The sequence below is a fragment of the Cinclus cinclus genome, chromosome 6 (genome assembly GCF_963662255.1).
Source record: "Cinclus cinclus chromosome 6, bCinCin1.1, whole genome shotgun sequence".
Lineage (NCBI taxonomy): Eukaryota > Metazoa > Chordata > Aves > Passeriformes > Cinclidae > Cinclus > Cinclus cinclus.
In genome coordinates, this window is record NC_085051.1 from 41654672 (window position 1) to 41675837 (window position 21166).

General features: G+C 39.5%; 1 protein-coding gene across 6 annotated transcripts in view; it reads left to right on the forward strand.

Annotated features, from left to right (window-relative positions):
* The window catches only part of NRXN3 (neurexin 3), a 900390-nt gene that overhangs the window by 269491 nt on the left and 609733 nt on the right, over positions 1 to 21166 (forward strand). For all 6 annotated transcript variants that reach the window (XM_062495263.1, XM_062495267.1, XM_062495265.1 and 3 more), the window contains 2 exons: positions 9336 to 9539; positions 16865 to 16891. In XM_062495263.1, coding sequence (XP_062351247.1) covers positions 9336 to 9539; positions 16865 to 16891 — 231 coding nt within the window. The remainder of the gene's footprint in view (positions 1 to 9335; positions 9540 to 16864; positions 16892 to 21166) is intronic.

The window sequence follows — 21166 nt, forward strand, 5'->3', positions numbered from 1 at the left end:
ATAACCAGTGTCATGGGCTACGAATTTCTAACTGGGTCCTTATCAAAAGATACTGGTTTTGTTAGACAGAAACTCCACTTGGTCATGTTTGGAATCAGAGAGGAACAGCTCATGGACATTGCTGTAGTTGTCCAAACACTGAAATTCTGTGTAATTTGGGACATCATTAGTACATAAAACATCTTACATATTCATGCCAATTCCTTCTTCTTCCTTTTTATATCTGAAGTTCCTTTTATTTTAAAAATGTTTATCAACAAGTACCAGAGTTATAAAGTGGATTTTGGTCTAGAATACAATCATGTTTTCAAAAGGTACTGTCTTTTACTTGAAAGTAGAACTAAATTTCTTTTATCTGCTAGTGATATTTGCATACATGTACATATAACTTCAGCCTTCATGATCCTGGCAATATCAACTGCCATTCCAATACAGCTACTAGTTTCCGCTTCTCTTTACCTTTTTATCATGGTTCCAATAATTGAACAGTGGTTGCAATTAGCTGGGTGAACAGATCTGGCTGTTATATCTCTGCTGATGACTTCATTAGGAATGGACAGAGTCTGTGCGATGCCTGGACAGCAGTGTCATCATTTCAGCACTGCCTATGCTGCACTGAGTGTTGCTCTCCCACAGGGAGAGACATTCTCAGATTAGTGGTTTTGAGAATGTTTTTAGGTAGGACATCAGATCAGCAGGAGAAGAAAAGGCTCTAAAGAGACCTTCCTCCAGATCGTAGAATTATAAACTCAGCTTTGTTTATCTTGTATTTTAAGCTTGGAAGTTGTAGCCTGAAACCCCAAATTACATTATATTCTGTATTTTTCCACAGCATGTATGCTGTTGTTACCCTCCTAATCGCTACCTGCTCTGTTGAATCAGGCTTCCCTTCAAAGATGGCCTGATTTCCATCCTTTGCAAATGTTGTGACATTCTTGTTTCCATGAAGCTGCCTGACTTACATGAGTTTCATAAATAGTTACCTAGTTCTGCTCACTTATTTTCAGCAAAGCAATGTGTCACTTCTGGCCCTTCTTGCATCACTGATGGGCTTGAAGAATTTTTGCTTTTTCAAAACCAGTATGATATGGACAAGTTAGACCTACAGTTTGTAGATTAATGTTTTCCATTTACTCCCTGTTCTGTTAATGCGCCTCTTCCTGGAATTTACAAAGTTTAGGGATTTGGGGCTGTCAGATGAGGAAAAGGAAGGAAATGAAACTGAGGGTTGTCTAATGCTCTGAACCTTCCTTAAACCAATAGCCAGAGGCAATAGTAGTTTGTTTTTCTCTTCAGTATTGGAAAAACAGAACTGAGAAGAGGTTGTTCATGGACTTTAAAAAGGTTATGAATGTAGTTTACATTACAGACTTGCTTTTCAAAAATGGTAGACTGATGATCAAGTAACTATCAAGGTTAAAAGAGACCTTCAAGATCATCTAGTCCAGCTGTCAACCCAGCAGCACCATAATCACCCCTCAGCCATATTCCCAGGTGCCACATCCAGATGCCTCTTGGCCACTTCCAGACATGGTGACTCTGGAACCCTTTTCCATCTCAAATCAGTAGCTATTTGCAGGTGTAAGGTGATGTTTGTGAAAAGGTGCAATATCCAGTGAAATCTGGGCATTCTGGCACTTGGCATAGAATAATCATGTTTGAAAGAGATCTCTGGAAGTTGTCCCCAGCACCTGCTTCAAGTGAAACTAACTTAAAGAGCAGAATTGATTATTAAAGGCATTATCCTCTTGAATTTTGAAAATTGCCAGGATTGGGGTTTCTACAGCTGTTCTGTTGCAGTGTGTGTCAACCCCTCATAGTGTAATATTTTCCTTACAATTTTCCTGATTTTCCCTTGCCACAGATTGTGTTTGCTCTCTCTCCTTTTTTTTTTCTCTTTTGTTCGCTTTATGCTGAGGTAAACCAAACATTTTTTTGCTCTGATCTCCCTTTCTCAGTGAACACTACTCAGCAGGTAGTGATCAAATACTTCATGTAGTTTGACAGTGCCATGAAGAGGACTCAAAGATGTTTGAGCTAAATGGAAGTTGCTTTCATAAAGTGTCACCCATGGTAATGTAAACTCTCAAACTATCAATTTAATAGCATTTCTCCCCATTACGCTCCTTTGCATTGAGGAGCAATTCTTCTTCTACCCTTAACCTTCTTGCCAGAGATTTCTTCCCAAATAGTTGTACACAGCTCTGTAAATGTTAGAGTGACATTTGGAGTAGATTTGAAAAGCACATGTTCTCCTTCATGGTTCTCCTGAGTCTCTGCCAAGCTTCAGTATTGCAATATAACCTCACTCGTCACCTCCCAGGGCTAGCAATAACATTTACAGGCTACAGTTTCCTCTGCCTGCAAATATTTCCACTGTGGTACTCAGTGCATTTACAGCTCCTCTGTAGGCCAGTTCTTCGTGACTGCAACCCAAAGAATGGAGAAATAAAATTTATTTGCCTTTCATTGTGGAGTACAGGAATTAATTATTTTGGTAACTCCCCACCTGATAACACCCCTTGATTAGCTCATACTCTTTTTGTGTGTGGTGACAACAGAAGCTTAGGAAGGGCATACCAAGCTTGATGCTGATGGAGACTGGTACATTCTGCTCTGTAGGGTAGCCACAGGTTAACCTAAGGACTTGGAGATTTGATTAAATATAGAAGTTAAGCCAAGCTAGAATCCAGATGACAAATGTTAGAGAGGTTTATTAATGGAGAGAGATTTGGGAGCCCTGTTCCTAATAATGTCTTCCCTAGGTCAGTTTAAAATTTGGAAGGTCTCCATTGGAGCTTATGTTGTAGATGGGCAAAAATGTTGTGAGATTTTACATTACAATGGTAGAAGCCTCACAGTTTCAACTAGTTCCTTGAGATTTAGTCCACTTTATGATGAAAATTCTCAGGACAGCTTCACAGGATTTTGGTATAACATTGAAGTAAAAGAGCAAGGTGTTTATTTTGGACTCAATAAGAAAATTAGTGCTGTTCTAAAAAGAATAATCAAAATGACTTTTGCTCATAATCAAAGTAGTTTCAAAGTCTAAACTCTAAAGTAAAGGTATTTTTTTTTGTCTGAAGAACATTATAGTACATGCACTGTGTGCTTAGAGCTCTTTATTTCCCTTCTTCCCCTAGGTTTTTTGTATGTCTTCCATTTTGTGGATACTTAGTCAATAATATTATCTGCAGGCTTTGGTTATGTGTTTGGGAATACTTCAAAGGGATAGAAAATATATAAGGTACTGGAACGGGGGAGACAGTGATGCAGAAAGAAAATTGGTGAACAGAGTGTTTAATGTCTTCTGACTTTCTAGATAAATAGGTGTGGTTTGCACTTCAGGTTTCTTCAGGAATTTTTTCTTTTGTATGAAGGAACTCATGCTTCTGGGCTATGTTCCAGCCCAGAAATTGAATATTTTAATTAAGGTTATGAAAGAAACTTTTCAAGGTTTTGAAAAAATGTGTTTGGTGAAGAATATTCATCTGGATGTCATCTGGCCTATATAAACAACTGGTAGCAATTTATATCTATAGCAGGGGCCTTATAAGTGACAATTATTACTACTGCTCCACCAGTATTCTTGCATCCCCACGCAAGATGAGGAAAATGTGATTAATGCCTTGGAGCTTGCTCTGTTATGTCTCTCATTTGGGTGATCATTTGGAACTGTTCTGTGCACAGTGCACTGATATGGATGTTTTATGCAATTACTCTACTTTAAGTGCTTGTTTGGTCTTAAATGACATATGCTGTTCAAATTGGCAAATCTGAATTTAAGAAAACGGTATATGAACAAGAAAGAAGCCAGAGATGAGAAACATGAGAGGCAGGTTTTAGAAAATAAAAGCTAGGAGAAGCTGAGTAGAAAGGAGTTTACTTAGTTTAAAATAGAGTGAGGGAGCTGGATTAATGATTTACTAAGTTTCAGGATACAAAGTAAAACCAGCACAGAGATCCTTTTGTAAAACAGCCATATACCCATCTGGAAGTGGAGAAGGAAGGCATCATCTTAATTTGAAGCAAAGAAAAACTTGGATTGATGTTGAAAAAGTATTTTGGTCTTTCAGAGAGATTGAGTACCAGCAAAACCCATCTGATTTCTTTACTTTTCTATAGCTGTATGTATCAAATAATTTTACTGTTTTATCTTCATGAGTTTGCAGTGGATAACAACTCATAATAATACTATTGACATCTTGTCTGTTTAAAATCTCTAAAGCAGAATAGCTTTGTTCTTACTAGCACAGTAAACCTTATCAGTGGCTTATCAGTGGTATGTATTGTTTGCAGGGTATTTTGCTAGACTAATAAATCACATTCTTGTTTCTGATGTAATGCTTCAGTTTAGGAAAGCTTTTAAAGATGGTTTTGTGTTCTCTCTTGTTGTCCTTTTCAGTGCTAGTGAATTACATTTGCACCCCTTCAAATTGCTCTTTCCTGTTTGGTGGGCTAAGTTTAAGGTGAAGTCCAATGACACTGAGATGGGAGACACCCAGGGAAAATTCAGTTTTACTTCAGGAGGTGTCATAGCACATTTAGAAAACATGGATTTTTCTTATGGGTCAGTGGTACCACCAGCACGTTTCGACAGACCCTGCCTGGCCACTGGGGATCCCCCACGCTGCTCGTGGCCCAGGACCCCGTGGCAGCCCCCATGGCCATCGGTCCCCACACGCTGATGCTGTGGCAGGGCCAGTCTCCAGGTCCCCGCAGAGCGCCTGCCGCGGGGGCTGCCGAGCCAGGCCCGTGTTCAGCCCTGCCACTGTGGCCCTGCCTGGCAGTCGCTCTTAACCCTGGCCAGCAGATTGACCTCCTGGCCTGAGCACGGACCTGCCTCAACGCCATGAGGGTTCCTGGTCCTCGGCTGGATCTGGCCTCCATTTGCACATCTGTCCACTCACCTTCCTGTGTCTGTGGGACAGCCCTGGGCAGCAAGGCACTGGCATGGGGAACTCCACAGCTTCTGGCACCTGTCCTGCTGGATGATGTGCAAGGTCCTAAGCACTTGTGAGCACTTAAAGCTCCCATTATATCTTTTCCATCAAAACAGGCGCATTGTATCCTGGGTTGTCATTGGATTCAGTCTGAGTGATTACATTTGGGCTTCCTGAATTACTTCAGACTTCTTGTGTTGATACTTATCTGTATGGAATCCACTTGGACAGGATGGACGATTTATTTATCTTTTATTTTTTAAAAAAACTTGTTTAGTTGGTTTTGTTTTGTTTTAAAGTGTAATTTTGGGGGGGGGTTTTGGAAAATATGTTTTTTTTATTTGGGACCATGTGTCTGCTTGTGCATATGTGAAGGCAGGAGGTTAGCTGTGCAATCAGTGCCTGCAGGAAAGTGTTTGGTTCGTGAATACAAAGCTTAGACACTTCGGGGTATTTGAATTCACAAGAACGTGGAAATCTTTGGTCTTATTGTTTTGGTCTTGCAAATGTAGCCTGGGAAAATGGCCTGTACCCTGAACTGCTGTCACTGGGGACTTCAACTTTCATGAAGTGTAGATACTTTTAATTCTTTTTGCACTGTCACCTTTCTGAAAATTTCAGTAAGAAACTACACTGTATTGTAGTCTGGGAGGCATAGGGAAAAGACCACAGGGAAGAAGAGGAGACTAGAGAAAAACTAAAAGCGACGAGAAAGAAAAGAGGCAAGGAATGGAGATTAATACAAGAGAGAGGTTAGAAAGCAGGAGAAAAAGCATGAAGAAATCTTGAATAATTTTCTGTGTGCTAAGAATATGCCTGTTCCATCTCCCTAGGAGGTTTATGTGGAGCCTTGTGTGGAAGCAGCAATGAATTGCTCCTTTGGACGCTAAGTGTAAAATTAAAACTGGCAGGGTCTGAGAACACAAGACTGGGAAGCTAATTGCTCCTAATAACATATTGATTTTCACAGATTTCTGGCATTATGTCAGAGCAGTTTTTAACCAGCACCTGGTTTCTTCCTCTTCCCATCTCCAAACTAATGGCAATGAAGCTTCTAGCACTGGAATCACAAATAAATGCCACTCAGTATTTTTTGTCTGTACAAATCTGTGGGGTTCTAAAACATGATTTCACATATTGCTTCTATGCATCCAATATAATAGCTACCCTAAAAGTAGAAGGGTGGCAGAAATGTCCATGTAGTTTAAACTTGGATAACTTGCTGCTGCATGTATTTATGGTGCTGAACAAAGCATTACAGTCCCATTGCTGTGGATGGCTGAGGACAATTGAATAGATGCCTGTATTCAGGCAGAAGCTGCCAGCACAGGTGTCTGGGAGGCTGAGGTTGTGCACTTGTTGCCAGGTTACATTCAACACTGAGCAGATTTGCTGTATGTGTTGCTCAGCTGTAACATGCTTTTCTCAATCTTTTGGAGACTGACTGTCAGGAAAAGGAAATAGGTTTTATTTGTATGACTGCTGCTAGGCAATACCCTCCTCTGAAGGGGTATTTTCATAGCTGGAGGGAATGGTCTGCTTGGAAGATGTGCTGAAAGACTCTCAAATACTCCAGATTATGAAGGCTTGCAATGTGAGAATGAAATCTTATCATTTTTTAAATACGTCAAGTGCATAGGACACACACAGGAGCAAAACATTGTCTCCTGGGAATGTGTGGAGCCTGTTTCAAGTGTTCAAGATATTTAATTTTATCTGCTTAATTGTTATGAGTTTTCATTGCATTGTGTTTGTAGCAAACTGACTGGAGAAGGGACAGTAATACCCGATTTAGGCTACTGTGGGATGTCAGCTGAAACACTGTCCAGACTTTTATGTTATCTTAAGCAATTCTGAGTATTCTTCACGTCCTCCTTACATAAGTATAATAGTAAGGATTGGGATTTCTTGTCTAAGTACAGTAGTTATCTGGCAATGGGATCGGTAAAGCTGAAGGACACAAGTTCTTACTGAAGGGAAGAGACTCATTATTACCATGATTTTGGTTTGTTCTAGTCACTGCAGAAAAACTCATGTTTTCAGAACACCTAACTAATGCATGGCACTGTGGAGAAGGAAGCAGCCGAGCTGGGACACTTGTGTCAGCTACTCCCACTCATAGTCCTGATATCCTCCAACCCCTTTCTCACAGCTATTCATGTGCTAGGGCCAGCAACTGTTTCATGCAAGGCGCATCTGAGCTGAAGGCGTCAAAAGAGCCATTTCATGCTTGACTACATTTTCTAATACAATCTGCAGAGAGACAGAGGAAAGAGAGGAGAGAGCAAGAAAGGTTTGTGTGTACATAGGCATTGCCTTTGAGTGTATGTATAATATACAGTACATTTAGTTCCTGCTTGCAGCTGTGGGTGGCAAGTGAGATATGCAGACGTGAGGGGGAAGAGAACTGCACTTTGAAAAGTAGAAACTATTCTTCCACCTTGAAAAAGAAGCTTTCTTTCTTTCTCTGTTTCTTGGCCAAGCGAGATGTGGGACCCCTGGGCAGCACTCGCAGCTGGTACCAGAGATGTGTGTAATGTAATGAGTGAGTTGAAATGAGTGATGTAACGAGAGTGTAGAACACTTTCTGTGTACAGACCATGACAATGTGTGAGTGCAGCTAAGAAAACTGGTGAGTAGGGATGTTCACAGACATCTTAATGGTGCTCCCAGAAAAGTTTTCTTAATAAGTTTGTGCGGCCTATGGCTGCAGATGTGCTGCATACCAGCTATTAGTGTGGAGGGTTGCTGCACCAGCACAGCTGTAGTGATCCCCACGAAATGTTTTGGAACCATAAACATGTCTCCTCTGTCACTTTATCAGCTTGATATTTATATCTTTATCTATCACCTCATTTGCATATTTATTGCATTGCAGTTCTGTTACTGGCCGTTTTGGAGCTTGCCATGGGTGCTTTATGGCATGGACATGTGGCTGTTCCTCAGTTCCCCATCCATTTACCCTGCTGTAGCATCTAACATTTAGACGTTGAGAGGATATCAGGTTTGGCTCTGCCAAACTTGCTGTTTCCTGATGGAAGTTCTGCTCTCATCAGCTGGGAAAAATGGGACAGAGGGCTGAAACATAAGGAGTACATCTACATTCCAAATACATGGTTTTCAGTTGGTTAAACTAGATGGGTTGTTAATTTTCTGAGGGGTGGTGGGGTGGAGGTGCCTGGAGAGAATTCCAGTCAATTGTTTGAGAAGACTTCAGCTGAACTGACCTGGATGAAATACTGGTAAGAGAGCTTTATGGAGCAATCCATCCATGTTTCTAGGAAGCTGAACCAGTCTATTTTTTTAAAAAAACCCTGGGATTTTGGTATGTTTGGTATCTTGGTTTTATGGTAGAAGCCCTACATAGAGCAATCTCTGAGCTCTCCCTTTGGTACAGGTTGGCTGTGAGGAATACGAATGCTCCGATTCATACATTAATATATTTATGTAGATTTTTAAATTTTGCAGATAAAAATGCTTTTGACCATATTCCTTGAAGAAACAATGATTGCCATGCTGTAGTGTTTACTGCAGTTCTAACATGAGACTTTAATTCTATGCCTTGGATGAGAATATCACTTTCTGCAGGCAAGACCCTGAATAAATAGAGAATGCTAAATTTAACTCTTTTCCTCAGCTGAAATTCCAATTTTTTCTTTGACATCGTCAGAGATGATAGAAAATTATTACTTCTTTCTCTCCTCCTCCTGGCTTTCATTGTGCCTCTATCTTCTAACTTTTCCTGCATTTGAATGGCACTTGCAATGGAGTTTGGTTTGTTCCTTTCTTCATTTGCATTGGTTGTGTCAGCAGAGCTCTACTGATATGGGTTGTTAGTAAGTAGTGGGAAAATACAAAATCACGAAACAGACCAAATCTGATTTAGAAAACACCTATTAGGAAATTCACTTTATAAAGTTGTTTGTCTTTGAAGTGATATCAATGAAATGAAATTCCTCTCTAAATAAGCATAAACAAGAGTACCAGAAATTAAAACTCCACTCTCTCTAGTCATTACTGCTAGTCCTAGGGAAGGCTGGACTTCAGTGCATTGAAGGAGATTGCATTTTCTGGAAGGTGTGAAAAATGAAGGCTTTGCTAGTTTATAATCACGAAGGGACTCTGTCCTAATATGCTTGACCTTGGGAATTATGTGTCCATGGGTACTGCTGGCAGCAGTTGCAGTGAACACCGTATCTTTCTTTGCTGCTTGTATTTGCCCTGCAGGATTTCTGGATGCAGTTAAATGTTTGTTGCATTTTTCCCCAGTTACAAACTGTTCTGTGGCAACTGCTATGGTTTCTGTGGACATACTGCTCTATGGTAGATGTGAGGGTTCTTCAGAGGTGTACTTCTTCTAATTTTTTGCAATCGTTTGCTGATTCCTTGCAGAGGCCTCTATCTTGAGCTATGATGGCAGCATGTACATGAAGATCATCATGCCTATGGTTATGCACACAGAAGCAGAAGATGTGTCCTTCCGTTTCATGTCCCAGCGCGCTTACGGGCTGTTGATGGCAACCACCTCACGAGACTCTGCTGACACTCTGCGCCTGGAGCTGGATGGAGGCCGGGTCAAACTTATGGTCAATTTAGGTATCGTATAAACACCTTCCACTGCCCTCTTCACTATTAGTTTGGGCTTGTGATTAGTGGTTTTTGTTTTTTAAATGATTTTATTTATTTTCTGTTGGTTTGATTGGATTGGATTGATTTCTAAAATAACTGCTGAAACTTTTATAATTATATTCTCTTGCGGAGAGAAATTCTCTTCTGCATTGCTGCATGGAGATTTGCTGTCAGTTCTTCGTTATGGACAGTGTTGGTTTTTAAGTCTTTAAGTTTTTAAGTTTCCTTTCTTGGTCTGGGACTGGTGAGCTCTGTGTGAAACATGCTACTTGGTCCATCTTTTGATCAGTTACATCCCTCATTCATCCAACATCACTCAAAACAGTCAAAGGCAAACATGGAAAGGAAGCAAAATGGATGTGGCAAGCAGAAGACCTATGAACCCCCCACCCTTTGCATAATTTGGCAGCATTTGATACAGCTTGCCATATTTCATATATCTAATTTAAAAGCCTGCTGTTTTTGTTGTATCTTTACAAAAAAGAAATCAGCAATAATAAAAGTGCACCCCCCATCCTAAAGGGCTGTGTTCTGTCTCCTTAGAGTTATACTTTCCCAGAAAATAATTTAAAAAGACAATTAGAAACAAGTCCAACAATAACAACAATACAAAAACAATTGGGATTGAATGTGCTATTAGATTAACCTAAATTAATTTACTTGCCAGTCTTTAGGTATTCTGTGGAATAACAAATTTTACAAGAACGTAAATATGTAAGTTGAAGCTTTCTTTCACTTTTCAGTGATGCAGCTTGTTGCTTCATGTGAATTCAGGAATATGACTAAAAAGAGGTTCTGACTCAAAGAGGCAAAGCTAACATAATAGTGCATAATCTTATACCTCTTAATGTGTAGGTTATTTTATATGAAAGTTTGTGTATGGTCTGTGAAAGCTTCTGTCAGCATTCAGATTTCTAAGGCCCACTGGAACAAGTTTGACATTTTTGAGCTAATAGTATCACCATCTTCAGAGCCCTGCTGTGGCTATCAGGATAACACCGTGTAGCAGCTTTGTTTGTAGAATATGTTGTCCTCTGGAATTAGCTTGTTTTTTAAGATTGCATCTAGTGGGGGTTTTTTTTTGGCTTTGAAATTGTGAGCCAGACCCTATCATTTGCTTTTTGAATAAGAAAGTGAAGAGCAGAAGATGCATCAAACAAGTTCGTATCTCTTAAAAGGAAAGTGTCAAATAAAGAGAAAAAGCACTCTGATGATAGCCATCTCTACCTATATTAATTCTAAGTGAAGGAAAATTTCATAGATTTGCAGAGTTTCTCTGGAAAACAGCTCAAAAGAACTCCTGTTGAGCCTCCTTACATACGCAAAGAGACTCTACTGCAAAACCCCGGAGTGCTTCTGTACCTCTATGTGTTTACATTTTCTTTTGATTTAATTAGTTGTTGCTAATAATCAAGAAAAATGAGATTATATTTTTCCTGTTTCATTTCTCAAAAATTATGGATAGCCATTTTTTTTTCTCAGAAAAGAAAATTAATCAGAGAAAGGTTGGTAGTGGCATGCTTCTGATGGGGACGTGGTGAGGTGACTGAGTATCTGCCCAAATCTACAGTATCCTCTTGTAGACCAGAGCCAGTTTTTTTTTTTTTTTAAGCCCTAGTTTCTCTACTTGTTGAAAGGAGAATTCTTTGCACCCTGTGAGGAATGTGCTAGTATTTTTGTAAGGGCTACTTTTATCACCTTTGATATTCCCACATGAGAAGTACTACAGCATGAAAATTGCCACACTTCATCAAAATTGTCACTTTTTCTTCTGAGAAAGCTACTACTTGTTTGATTCTGTTATATCTTCCTAAAAGTGAATGAGAATTAGGGGAATTGCTCATTTTGGGTGTTTGTGGCCTCCTAGACTTAGACCTAAAGTGGATATGCAGAGGTTATATTTATAAAACTGTGATCATACTTATTTTTTTATAGCTTATTCTTCCATTTCTAATTTTCATTATATCATGCTGGCGGAAAATATTTTCTCTCAGGGCCTGTCAACATTCTACACCTGATTGGCACTGGTCTCTATTAGCTCTCACTGGGATTTGTTATGCCATCACCTAGCCTAGAGGTGGACTGTTCAACTCTTGCTGTCTGGCACCTAAAAGATGTGGCTAAAGATTTGACAGATGGTCTGCACACGTTCGGAAAAGATGTGTTGTTGACAGCTTAATGCAGGGACAAAAATCTTTAAACAAACCCCAGTGTAAACTGAAGGCTGATTCTCTGTAGTCGCAAGGACTGGAGCAATGTGTATGCCACATTTTGCCAGCTTTTCAGCTGTAAATTTTTATGAGGTTCTTCCCCAAAGACACTATAGGCTGGATCAGTGGGAACCTGTCAGGAATCTCATATGTCTAACTCAGCAGAGGGGTGGTTTAGACTGTTGGAAACCTGATTGAGCTCCACCTCTCCTTTATTCAGATTTATAAAACTGTCAGAAAATGTCCTTGAAGCAGGACTTTCTTTACCAAAACAGCAGTTACCTTGCTGTTGAAGAACAGAATTTGAGGAGGAATCACCTTACCAAAGCCATTCATTCCCAGCTGTTAGAATATTCTAAGTCACAATAACTCTGTGTGGAGACTGCTCATAGCCCAAATGCCACAAATGAGAACCGAATCTTTATCTGACCTTGCCAAAACCTCCTGACCAGTGTGAAATGGTCATCAACACCACCTCTGAAGATCTGAGTAAGCTTGGTGCTGACTAGCTATATGTCAGTATCCCCCGAGCATCTAACCCATGATAGGTGTGTATGAAAAAGGACTGTTTTGAGGGGTGAGTTATTTAACTGTGCTCTTCTTATGTCATTTAATACTATTACTAAGAGCTGTCTCTTTCTTCTCTTCTCTGACCTATTCCATTCAATTACTTATTATCATTTGTGTCTTTATTAAGGTCTTTCCTATGTGGTTTTTTCCTTTTATTATTTTTCTTTTCTTTTTCTATTTTTTTAAAACTTCTGTGTATTTCAGTTGTAAAGCTTTCCCATACCCCATCAGCCATGGTAAATCAAAAGATGGTATTCGACCCTTCAAAGGCCTGAAGCCTGCGGCCCGCACGGCAAACAGCCCTGAGAACAGAGCATACGGAGCAGCCTGCAGGGGCTGGCATATCCCTCTCACCCCCAGCACTCGGTGTCCAAACCAGGCAGGGCACAGATACAGCGGGCGTGGGTGGGCACGGACAGCCCCGTGCTTGCTCTGCAAGCTGGGAGGGGAAGGAACAGCAGCAGTGAATAATTCTCTAAGGAAGGGGGCAAGGAAGTTGCTTCAGACCTTTCCAGTGTGGGTGCCTGAGGCACTGCAAATCTTCAGTCGACAGCATGACTCCCAGTAGTTTGAGTTTTTGTTGTGCGGAGAATAGAAATCTAAATGTGATAGATATCTCACTTCCGCTGGGAAGGATTTTGAAGAAATGGGTCGGGAGTGGAAGGAGAGAGAGTGAGAGAGAAATTAAGTAAATCATAGCTTGGAACATGCTTAGGAATAATTTTTGATGCTGAGATGATGTGCAGAAAGGGAAAGAAATGGCTGGCCTCATAGGGAAATCAACATTCACATTTTTCTTCCCATTGATAAGTGGCAGGGTTATAATGTTATACTGACTTTCAGTGAAGAATATTTCAGGGTTTTTTCCTTCCTGGCCTGACATATCTTCAGGTCACTGGTGACTAGGATAAATATTTCCTGCCTCCTCTAATTTAACAAAGTGTAATCACCTCTCTCGCTTATCTTTTCCTAAGATAAATCCTGAAGGGTGTCAGAGCCATGTTTGCCCATCCAAAAGGGAAAGTTTCTTTTGTCATTTTTACATAAAAATAGTGCAAGTAGTAGAGAGGCAAAGAGCCTCAATATAATGTTGGGTAGGTGTGCACAGGACTTCATCTGGTTTTCCCATAGGAAATAACTCAAGAGTGAGCTTAGAAACAGTTGGGCCCTGATTATCTTTTTTGTCCTATTCTTGCCCTAAAGTACTCTTTCATAGCCACATATGGCTGCTCATCTGAAGGAAAATCCATTTTGTCCTCACACAGTAAAGGTGACTTTCTTTCTTGATTCACAAATTAAACAGCCAGAAGCCTTAGCAGCTTCAAATAAATATTACTATTTTCAGACAAGTCGATAAAAATGGTAAGAAACACAGGCCTAAATTGCAGATCTCTGTTTGCTGCTAAAGATACCTCCATTCAATTAATGGGTCCCCTATATTAGCTCACTGCAGTTGAGCTACTGAATCTTTTGGAAGGAGAGTGTCTTTGGCCCATTTTCCAGGTGATATGCTCTGGAAAACCTTTCATCTGAGCACAAAGGAAGGAACTTCAATTTACATTAGACAATTAATGAAAAGAAAGTAACTGCAGAAGGTCTTCCCAGCTAATTCTGCTCACCATGCCTCCATGCCACCACATTCCTCATCCAATTGCTGAACTGGCAGGTGACTGGATTTACAGCTGTTCAGGCATACTCATCTCCAAAACCTGTCTCAGAATTAAATACTGGTAACAGGGCTGAGTGCTCCAGATGATGATTATCAGAAGTCTTATTGCCCTGGTACAGTGCATGAGGAGTTTTAAAAATTATTCCTGAATTAACCAGATACTGCTGTTTTGAGCACAAAGACACCTGCACCTGCACCCTCACAAAAAAATCTCCTTTGCTTTGGATTTTTACTGTTGTACTAGTTTAGAAGAACTTAAGTATTTTCTTCCTTTTCAAAAACTGAAGAGGGAGAGAAAAAGAAAACAAATTCATCTATTAATGGTTGGAAAGTTTTTGGATTGCTTTGGGCAAGGCTTAAAATTAAAGCAACAAAAAATGCAGGTTTTATGATGGTAGTGTGGATGGCATGGTGGCACTGGTGTAACAGTACAAGCAGATGCCCTCTCTTACCTGCCCTGCAGGATCCCCAATGACCCAGTTAGATGAAACTGTGATGGGGAGCTGCTTCCTTTGGAGTGCACCTGGGTGTTTCTGTTTGGCTCCCAATTGCATGGCATTGCAGACTTTGTGATCACAGTCTGGAGATGTAGTAGTGCCATGTACTTGTCAGGGCAGCCCTCTCAGTGGCCTGGACTCCTATCCTTTGAAATAAGAATCTTACAGCCAAGATAAGGGTTACACTGGTTTTCAGTTTGAAACATCTATCCCTTCATCTGGAATAGTGTTTCAGTCTGAGTGTAAGCCCTAGGACATAAAGTTGTTTTGGCATCACTGAAAAAAAACAAAAAAAATCTGCATACATCAATAACACAAAACTGATTTTAGTATTTTTGATGAATGTTGTTGAGGACCAGCCATGTATTTTTCCCTTTCCAGCATACTTGCTCTTTAGTCCATAAGAAGTTCCCATGTTCCAGCTGTAGCAACTCTCTTGACCTCGGTTGCCTGCAGTGAGACTTTTGCTGTCACTCTCCTTCAGGGCAGAGAAGGAAGTTCCCTTGCATGTACTTCAGAGATCCCTTTACCCCACCCAACTCCTGTAAGGGATATAGCCACCACTGTTTGGTGATCGTAGCAGTTGCTCCAGGGCTGTTTGCTCCCACTTTTCTGTTGCGGTTGACGACACATGACAAACCTAATCGCACAAAACCAAACCCAGATTTTCTCAGGAGGAGTTCTGCTTGAAAACAGACTCTCTCTGGCTATGTTACTTGTTATTGGTATGTCCCTGCTTATTAAAACTCTTTGTTATTGATAGATTCTTGTTCTTTCCCCTCCTTCATTTTATAAGAACTGCATTTAGCTGCTGAAATAATTTTCCTACATCTGTCTAAGCAAACATAAAATTGGTCCAGTTAAGAAGCAAACTGCATTATTTTCTCTGCCATTTGATATAATCTCCCTTGCTGGGCCATATCTCTGTAATAAATACAACCATTCCTGGTGTATAAAGTTCTAGTTGTTCAGACAACTAGCATGGTGCTATTATTTATGGCCTTGATTTCCTGAGAAAAGGTCAGCACAGCCCGAGATATGTAATAACACCAATATGAAAGCTCTCGCCCATGTTAGACACCACAGCAGTGGATGTTCACATGCCTATAAATAGGCATTTATAAATGAAAGAGCCTCTTATGGATCATATCCTGACATATGCTGAGCATTAGTGTATTAAAACAGAGAAGCAGTGCTCAGAAGCCCTCTAGCTAAGCTGTTCTACCTCAACTTGCTTTCTTTGTGGAGGATACTCCTCAGTTACCATTTATTAGATTCCACAAGCATAACTCTGTTTTTCTCTCCTTATACCTTTCTTTGTCCCTCCCTTGCCTGTGACCTCTGAATGAAGCAGGGCCAGCAAAGGTTCCCAGATCTGCCACTTCACTGCCCATTTCATCTTCTCCCTGAATGTTACAAACTCTCCACTCAGTCGTGGCATTCAGACAGCAAGATGAGACTGGGCTCTGAGGAACTGGCAGGGCTGGGAACCTTTGAAAGAAATCCCCATCCTCCCTGCCAAGCCCCCAAAAAAGTATTCCCAACCTCCAGAGCTAGCTGAAATCTGGGCTGGGCGTTCGTGCGGTTAGCTGTTTGCAAGTGGCCATTTTATGATAGGACACAACTGGGCAGTATGTTAACCCTTTCCTCACCTGAGCGGACAGTGTCAAATGTGTCTGTGCACAAAAGTGTTTTGGGCTGGCTTTGGGGGAATGAGAAGAGGGTCTGTCTTTGGGATAGCTGGAAAGGGTTAAATATTGCACCAACAAATCTCATAGGATGATTTTACAGGTATTCTCTGTTGGCAGATGGTGTATTTATGCAATAACAATACAAATTAATTTAAAAGAAACCAAGTGTAAAGGTTCACTTTGAGCTTGAAGCTTCTTAGAGAAATTACTAGAGGTCTCTAAAAAGCAAAATGACACTTGAGCATGACTTGTGTCTTGAGGGAGATTTTTGTGCCTTAATTATAAATTTTTAAACTGTAATTCATATCAGTTAATGGTCCGGAGTGGAAGATTCTCTTAGATTTGTAGGTTTCTATAAAGAAAACAACTTTATCATCATGTGGCTATGTATGTATATTGGTATATTTCTCTATACATATGTATATGTATATGTATATATGTGTATATATATATACTTATGTAACAGATATTTACATAGAATATACTGTACATATACACCCACTCCTGAACTTGTACAGACTGTGTATAAGTATAAAATGGCCACATCTTTTTGCGTGTGTCTGTCCCCGGAAGGGTGGACTGATTGTTTTTGGATGTCTGCAGCTGTTACCTTGAAGGATGCAATTTCATCTTTCATTTATTTTTCCCCATCTAGACTGTATCAGGATAAACTGTAACGCCAGTAAGTTTTCCCTCAAGTTTCATTTTGTTCTCTTTCTATATATATTAAAATAACTTTATTTTCTTTGCTGTCTTATAAGCTGTTTTTCTTTTTTTGTTGTTGTTTTTTTTCTTTTTTTTTCTTTTCTTTAAAAAAATCTTCTGAAATTGAAGGGTTGGGTGGGATATGAAGCTGGAGAGGGAAGAGGGAAGACTTTAAGGTGATTGTACATGGAAAATTTTGTATTAGGTTTCTCCATGGAGGAGATGAACTGTTATTTCATAGCTTTACAGAAGAGCACCTGTGGAACATGATGAGCTGATTATATTTCACTGGTAACCTGTTGTCTTTATGAAAACTTTTAAGGAGACACATAAGAATAACAACAGGTACTGTATGCACTTCTCCACTACGAAAAGGCAGGTGTATCTAAAAACAAAGAAAACAACCTTCAAACTCTTGCTTTATTACCAAATGGTGACAACTTAACATGATATTTATTCTAAGTAATTTTTATTTGGTTATAGAATAAAGAAAAATAGATTTTACATTTAGAGTGTATTATATATGCTTCATATATATATATATATCTGGCATTTGCCATTCTTAGGTTTTTATAAGAAATTCCATCTGAACCCCTGGGTCACCTAAGATTCCTTTCAGTATTTCGGAGTAGGGAAGAGTAATTACAAAATTCTTGTGCAAAATAATAGTGAAAGATCATATCTATTTCTAGAGTGACTGAGCAAGACGAATTTTTTCTACTCTGCTTCAAAGAGCTGATCAAACTTGATGTAGGCCTCAAAGTAAAAAGCACCCCCCAAACAATGCATCTGTACAGCTCTCAAGTATGCTTTGAGGCTATTCTTAACTTGTTACCAGATTCCTAGCAGGTCCTCTGTGTTAGATTTTATGTAGAAGTATTTATGAAAGGCAAATGCCAGCTGACTGAGATCCTACTTTGCACGAAAGTGTGAGCAGTTAGTTTTTTGGACTTGGGAAGTGGTCCCTGGGAGCCTGTAGCGGGGGAAAGGCTGTGATATGCCACATAAGTTTGTTCATGGTAATTTACTTTAATTAAATTATTAAATTATTATCTCAACCCATGTGTTTTACCTTTTTCTGATTTTCCTCCTCATCCCACTGATGGGAGGAGGGGTATAAGCAAGCAGCTGCATGGTGCTTAGTTGTATGGAATTAGTCAGTGTATGACTCAAATCTTGAAAGGTCTTGTTGAATTCCTTTTGCTCTTCGAAGTTTTCACACTAAATTTCAAGACAGAATGTGCAATAGGAAAAAGTATCTTGAATTTGGTAGCTGAGATTGCTGGATTTTACATAGCAGTGGTGAGGACATTTACATAAAAAGACGATCTTTTGCTTCAAAAGAGTTCATATGCTCTTGCTGCTTAACCACCTGTAACTTTATTAGAACACTTTCCCCATTGTTCTTGATGTTTGTCATCTGAGGATCCATTTCCTCTGCTACTGGATAACAGTCTGATGTTATCAACATCTTCAACTTTTGATGACAGCTGCTGCTAAAGGCTTAGCTATGGAAGACTATCTTCAGTTGGGAAGTCAGCTTTAGTAGCAGGTAGCATTTGTCTGGTTTTTATGCAAAAAAAAGCTAGCACTAATTGGAAAAAACATTAAAAAAACACAAGGAAAAGAAAAAGGAGAGGAAAAAGAGAATCCTATAATGAAAGCAATGGGAAGACAGTTTGAATTCCATGTTTTTGTTAGTTTCTGAGTAAGCATAAAAACATCTTGAATTATTTTGCTGCCATGCATTTTTAATAGCTGAGCCTGTTGCATTTTTAAATGCAGTCTTCCCCTGACAGTTTCAGTTTATTTCTTTATTTAAAACACATTGGATCTTCCTAATTTATTTTTCATGATGCTTTGCTGAAAGCAAGCATCTCTACTCTTAGTCCCTCCAATACCTTGGTTTTATGGTGCCTGTTGCAATAACTTACATCAGCTGTCCTGTTTCCTAGAAGGGAACCTGCTGGGGATTAGTGAAATCTGTACCCTTGAATGAATAAAATATGGTTAGGCAGAAGCAGATCAAATATCACTGTAAACATTGCTGCAGTCACACTGACGTTTACTTGTGTAGAGGGAGTTATCCACATACATATATGTCTGCCAGGGTCTGTTGAAATGAACAGAAGTGTTTTAAAGTCACTTTACAAATGGGGTTCCCAGCAGTTAAATAGTTTCAGGTTGAGCAGTTGCCACTGGTAACTGAATAGAAGGGATCCAGTGCATGGTTTTAAAGGTAAACAGAGCTGTAGTTTTGGGGGTTCGTGGAATATGTGGCTTCAGAGCCCACTACTTCAAGCATTGAAACTCATGCTGTTTGAGAGGAGTCTTGCATATTGTCCCAGGTAAGCATTTATACTTACTCTTAATTTTCATTGAAAAGAATGAAGGCTTTTTTCTTATACATCTTTGGGCTATTGTGTATGTGATGCAAAATACTGTTTTCCATAATTTCATCTTCCCTTCTCTCTGTGTTCCATCCAGCTCTTCAGTTTTTTACTGTCTCTGTACTTATTTTAGTACTCATCTCATGCTTTCCTTTCACTCTTGAAGATACCTAAACTGATCTTTTCTGTTTCTGCACATTTATAAGGACCCAACAATGCTTTTGCTCACACATATGTAGATGTATAGTAACTCTCTTTTCCTCTGAATGTGAAATCAGCACAACCGAAAGCAGGACCAGGATCTCCAGATAAGCTGTGTGAAAGTGCATTGAACGATTCCCCAACATAATGCAGACATAATGGATAGGACAATTTTGTTGGTTGGATTCATGTGGAGAATAGGTGTAGTCTGAATAGGTATTGTCTAAAAATAAGTCTGTTGGATTTTTGCCTACATATATTTTATTGTGTTAAAATAGGATTTCCTAAGAAATTGGTCCCTCTTCTGTAAACTGTTTATTGAAATACATTGTTCACTTTGAAAAAAGTTGAAGTTGTGGTAATCTTATAGTATGTCACGTGTTAGAGTGTCATGTTTTAGACTGTCACATCTGGTGCTCTGATTTTTCTTCATTTTTTCAAAGGTATCTAGTCCTTAATTTCATTGTTCCATATCCAGTGACACCACTTCATATCAGGTTAGATGTGGCTAGTTTTCAACATTCTACTCAGTATTAAGTGTGGAGGACAGATCTGTGTGTGCTACAGATTTGTTAGATTTTGGAGGGGTTATCACTCTGTATTCTCTTTAGGCTATTACTCTTGGTCTAGTTCTCTCTCCTCACAAGCCTTTTATGTGGTGTGTCAATTTTCAGTCACATACTTTGACACTAATTCTAAGAGAGATCTGACAAAAGTAGTTCCTTGAGACAGCGAACACTTCCTTATTCATAATTGTTTCTTGTTATTCCTTGTTATTTCAGAATGAGGCATTTTCTTCTCACTAAAGCATGCCAGACAAGCTATCATCTGTTTTCGTGTCACTTTTGATGCCTCAAAACTTCCATATCTTCTTCTCTTACCTGATGCTAAAAGCATAAATGGAAGAGGATAAAAAAAATCAATCTAATTGCTACTACACAGTGGATTCTGTGTCTCTGAGATCTCATATTTAACATGTTGTTTGAAATCAAATAATTTTTAGCAATAATGACAGCTAGAATATGTTTGGTTCTCCTGTTTGAATTGCTGTGCTTGCTCTATTTAGCGCCTTATTCAATGCAGTGTTAATGTTTCACTTTATTAAGCACCACTGTAACAACATAAAATGTGAATCTATAATGTGTAACTTTCTGGGAGAGGTTTATTTAAAGTTTTCTTTTTTCTGTATCATCATAAGTAAATGGGAAGCTGTGCTAAGTCTAACCAAAATACTGTAAAACCAAGTGCACTTATCTGATTCCTAGTGATCTTGCTGTCATAAAATCTTAATAGTACTCAAACAAGAAGACAATCTTGAAAGTGAAGCAGTATGCATCTGCACAGCCCAGCTGAGAATGATTTCACCTTTGAGCAGTCTCACACTTGGGATGCTGGTCTGGCTTTGAGCTGCTGTTGCACCACAGTGTAGGAGAAAACAAGGGAGCAAGCCTGTCTTTGGAAGAGTTCTTCTGTCAGGTTCTTCTGTCAGCAGTCCTCCCAGATATTTGTCAGATGGCAAGATAAAAGTTCTGTTAGAGGAGAACCTGCCCTGCTAGATCCAACAGCCCAAGAGAGGTGAGGGTACTGCCAATGCTTGTTCCCAGGTTTTGTTTGTAGCAAGCTGAAGATGTGTTCTTGGCAGGCCCATTGCTAGAGTTCAC